Below are 5378 nucleotides of genomic sequence, written 5' to 3' on the forward strand. Positions count from 1 at the left end.
CGAACGTGAGGAAAAAGTTTTTTCATAAATTCACCATTGAAATATTGTGTCTAGAGACTTCCAATTTGTTGACAAAATGAAGGCAAATATTGAAATTTACTATAATATAAAAAATTTTAGGCTGGAATTGCATTTCTCGACCATTTCTGTAGAGTCAAAGTTGACCGAAGGTTGAAATTTTTGCACTTATCGTTATTTATATGAAAATATTTCAAAATTGATAAAAGCTACAATCATGAGTATTTTTTTGTTGTATTTTACATAAAATTGTGCACATTTTCATATATAATACTTCATGTAAAGGATAATTAAAAAATGGTGCAAAAATTATGTCAAATTGACGAAATAATTTCCGAGATATGTCACTGATACTTTTTAGTGCGATAAGAAAGAAATTTGCGCTTGCGCGCCTGCGTAGCGATTGTAAACAAAACAACGCCTTGATCCGTGAACTCCCAGCATCCCCCAAGGCGCGTGATACAAAAGTTTTCGGCTGGTAGGCCTATAGTATTTTTCCACGAATTTTTAAAAAAACTTTTGAGCCGACGTATGATACGTCCAATCGGCATACGGGAGACATTTTGACTCGACGTTTAATACGTCCAATCGGCGTAAGAGGGTTAATAAACCAAAATGATGTTATTTATCATAAAATAAGATCCCTTTTATGGCCTCAAAGATTGTAGCCTTGGGGACAGTGTGACGGTCCGTTGCTTAAGGCAAGACGGGTGCGCGTTTTTACTCACTACGTAACCCTCCCTCTCTCTCTTCACTAACTACGCTAATATCGCATATATTATGATATTCTGTAATCATATTAGAGCGAATTTTCTTCATCTTTATGTTAGCGAGATGTTTTCCTTGTCTTTTCCACATTGGCATGATATAATTCTTGCCGAAACATAGATAAGGATATTTAACAGCAAGCGAATCTCAGAGGTGAAACTCGAACGTGTAGTCTACTTGAAGTCTGTGCTCCTACTGATCATGGTTGAACTCCCCTCTGCGACCCACGAAATCTCTACAGATGCCATTTCTCAATTTCTTTGACAATTATCTAAATTTACGATAACAGAAGAAATATTGCATTTTCTTGTACGGATGTATGTTTTAGACATATTGAGTTACGAAAGTAAGAGGAATTTTGACGAAGTATTTCGTATACGTATTCTCAATTGCCATATGAAGCTCCATGAATTTTTTCATGACTGCATTTTTCGCCCTATACCACTATATATAGGGGTTCCGGCCGTCCCCCATAAAGCTAACGAGTTAATTTTTGTTGTTGTTGTTGTATTGTACACTGAATTGCGATCAATTTGGTATATAACACACTGTAAAACAATCAAGGCAACAAAGAGAAAATATTATCACAATGATGCATGAATGCATAATGCGCGGACGTTAAAAAAAGCAGTTTTAAAAAATTCACCGTAAATCGAGATAGTGCTAATAGCCCAGGAGAGATAGGTCAAAATTGGGGGGTTTTGGGAAATAATTAGATAAAAGCTGAAACTTTCCACAGGTGTAGAGAATTGTGACCTGAACAACATATTAAAAGTCCCACTGTCTCCCACGCTTGCGTTAGCCGTCATTTTGGAAAATGGCCGCCATATTGGATTTCCTTAAAATTCAAATATCTTGAAAAATGTCACTTTTATCAAAAAACACCACTCAATAAAAGTTGTTCAGAATTGATTGTTTTATAACACTAGATTAATTAAAAAATAGAGAAAATCTATATGAAAAAAAATAAAAAATATTGAAATTAAATAATGAATTTATTTTCAAAGACAATTTGTCAGAACTGGTTGTCCTATATGATAAAATGCTTCTAAAACAAAAGTTATAAAACAACTTTCTTCTTTTGAAACATATATACATAGTTTATTACTTATATTTCATAATAAAAAAAAGTTATGGCAGGAAAATAAATAAAAAACTGAAAAATGTCACTTTTATCAAAAAACACCACTCAATAAAAGTTGTTCAGAATTGATTGTTTTATAACACTCGCTTAATTTAAAAAAATGAGAAAATTATAGGACAAAAAAATAAAAAAAAATATGAAATTAAAGTAATGAATTTATTTCAAAGACAATCTACAGAATGGTGTTCATATATGATAAAATGATTCTAAACAAAAGTTATAAACACAAACTTTACTCTTTGAAACATATATAAAGTTTATACCTATATTCATAAATAAAAAAGTTATGGAGGAAAATAAATAAAAAACTGAAATGTCAAATTATCACGTACAGAATCAAACATTTTTTTAAAAATTAAGAAGTGTTGATTTGCAATCATTCTGATAAATTATTGAACAATGTTTTAATAGGCATCATTATTCATTTCTTAATAGTGAAATTTACAATGGCAGTGAAAGGATTTCGTGCCTTTTTTTTTTTTTTTTTTTTTTTTAGAATAGAGAAGGATGCCTGATATATTAATGAGGTTTCAGACAAATACCTTGTGTAGGATTAATAATACATACACTTTGGTTATACTTACATGTACAGTAACAATAAATACGAAAGAAAATATTTCAACTGAGAGATTGTTTGGTGGCAATGTTGATAACTGAAACTCAGATTTAAGTGACATCTTTGCAACTGTTCTCTTGTATGCATGCAAAACGGTACCTGTCCAATTTTTTAAATTTCTCCGCACCGTACAAGAAAGGAGGGAAAGCTTCGCCATCTTTGGCCACTTCATCTTTAGATGCTTCTCGGTTATCAAATACAGACACTGTATTGCATATGTCTTTGGCTCTTCTTCAAAATATCAAAGGTCTTTTTCTTTCCCTTCCCATATCCCATATAAAGCTGATGTTGTGTCACAGCCTGTAACAGCGTGGAGGAACAGCAGATGTTGACGAAGATGTCCCAGGTTAGATATAAGTTTCCTAACATCATAGATCTTGTTGGGGTTCTGTACTTTACCAGGTTTAATAAAAAGTATTTTTGTGGATGATTTAGAAAGAGATACTAGAAGTACTAGTAAGTCTTAGTCGTCACCCACCACTGCTACATTATGTCCACTATTTTCTAATGACCAAGAAGTTTGAACAATAGACATATCTGCATCTTCCTTGGCAACTATAACTGTAATGCCAGCACGATGCATGTGGTCCTTCAGTTTACTGATCAGCAGTGTCTTGTTACGCTTATTACACAGGAAATCTGCTTGCGGTAACGTTGAGTAACATTCCTCATTAACTTCAACTTCTATAGAACAATGCTTGGATGCCCTACGATTTTGCTCTTGAGATTTGGTTGTTGGTGTCACTGGGTAGCCATCAAAAACAACTGTTGCATTTTTGCCATAATGAGTTGATTACAAATAACCTGTGTAGGCTTGAAAAATATCCCAAAATACATAGCTGGCCTTGGCCACACAACTTTATGAAGAAGATGACCACCACCATCCACCAACATGCTGGTATTCATCGAAACTAACCCTTCCAAGGTCCATATGATTCCAATTTAGTCACTAAAGGCTGTTTGTGCCCTTTTTCTCATTGAGATGTCGTCAAAAGAGTGAGGAGGTTTAGGGGCCAATTCATAAGTAATATAATTAGCAAGTTGGTCATCATTTTTCAAAACACACATTATTCTGCTGAAAAGCTGTTGAGAGTTCACTGCAACAACATCCTCACGAACTTTCAGTCCATTCCTCATGACTGATATTGACCGTACTGTGTTCTTTCTTTTTAAGTGTATAGTAGAGAAAATCTTTGCATCCATATCATGCAGTTCTTTTTTAGCCAATTGATTTTGCTGTGTCACAGTTCACTAAATCATCAGCAATTATTCCTGTTCCCAAGGATACCAACCACACTAAAAGTTTCTTGAAATGGAGAGTGAGATCGTAGCCAGTTCTGCAATATTTGTAAGTGCTTCTCATCATTAAACTCTCGTGATTCTCTCAATTCCAACATGCTGTTCATTTGTTGCAGATGAAACACCAGTAAATTTCTCCACAGCATCACAAACTTGTGTACTTGCTGGGCATTGCTTTTATCCACTGGGCTAAATGCTCTCGGTAATACCCCTGCCATGTGTAAGTCCCCAGAAGAGTTTAAATCCCTTCATCAGATACTGCTCAATTATCATATCACTACATGTCCCTGACCAATAACGATTGCTGCGACGCACCGTGAAGAATCCATCAATGTAGTTTCTCATATTCCTCTTTGCCATTGTATAGAAAGTTCATGCATTTTTTGCTGCAAATAGATCTGTGCAGCTTTGGCAAATAATGTAGATGCCCTGGCCGCATGGAAATGTGGAAGCATCTCTCGTACACTACAGGTGCAAATCCACTGTCCTGTGTGTTCAGCTCTAAGAAAGAGCTTAATTAGGGATACTTGCTCATGAATATTGCAACCAAAGTCTTGCTGTGCGACTCAAGTCCTCCTTTTGATTGATGTTGTTTATCAGCTTAGTATTAATGTCTGTTAAGATTTCATTATTTAGTACGTCTTCAACATCAACTTCATGGGTCAAGAAGGAGTGGAATATCTCCAGGATTACACTACATTCTTCATCATTGATATTGACATCATCTTGAAGAATTCTTGTAGAGCAGCCTGTGTAAGAAAGTGAGCTCGAAGGGCACGGTATGGTGTGGGTCCAGAAAGCATGTGTCTTACAGAAATTTCTGAATATATTGTGACCCACAATTCTTCAGTCCACTTCCACGCATGATGGTGCCTATTGCTCCCATGAAGGACATGAGAAGATGGAACCCACCCAAACGCCCAACTTCTTTTTGACAATGGGCTTTCTTCGCCAACTGCACCAACTATTTCACTGGCTTTCATATAGAGGGGCTGGTCAAAAAGTTACTACACAGTGAGTTTTATTCTGGGACTTAGTACCGTCAACAGCTTGTAAAATAAAAGTGCTGTGTATAGTTGATAGATTCCCTGGGTTCAATTTGATGAAGGGGAGTGCAAGTATATGAGTAGTTTCAAAATGACCATCTCTCATTGCTGCTTGCATGTAGCCATTCCAGCCTGGTATTTTACTTGTACTCAAGTAGCTTCCACATACCAAAAGGTATCTATCTGTCGAGCAGTTTTACAGTTACTGGTTGATATGTATCGCATGAGATAGATGCCTTTGCTATTATATTTTAGCATACCTGACATGTTTGTAGGTTTCTACATGTCTTTAGTGGAATTGTTCCCCCCAGCATTACTTGAACTACTTACATCCACAATTCTCTGAACTGCAGTACTGGTTAATACTGCACTGGCAGGCGTTACATTTCACACCACCCATGCTGTGAAACGTTCCCAACCCAACCCATCAAGAGTCGGATGTTTAAAATCTGCATTATCAAATATATATTGAAGAAAACCATCGTTT

General features: G+C 35.7%; 1 protein-coding gene across 1 annotated transcript in view; it reads left to right on the plus strand.

Moving 5' to 3' along the window:
• The first annotated feature begins 3858 nt into the window (after positions 1-3858).
• The window catches only part of LOC135203427 (uncharacterized), a 51820-nt gene continuing 50300 nt past the window's right edge, over positions 3859-5378 (plus strand). Inside the window, exons 1-2 of the mRNA XM_064233155.1 lie at positions 3859-3894; positions 4482-4598. Coding sequence (XP_064089225.1) covers positions 3859-3894; positions 4482-4598 — 153 coding nt within the window. The remainder of the gene's footprint in view (positions 3895-4481; positions 4599-5378) is intronic.

This window comes from Macrobrachium nipponense, chromosome 36 (genome assembly GCF_015104395.2).
Source record: "Macrobrachium nipponense isolate FS-2020 chromosome 36, ASM1510439v2, whole genome shotgun sequence".
In the NCBI taxonomy this organism is placed as follows: Eukaryota; Metazoa; Arthropoda; class Malacostraca; order Decapoda; family Palaemonidae; genus Macrobrachium; species Macrobrachium nipponense.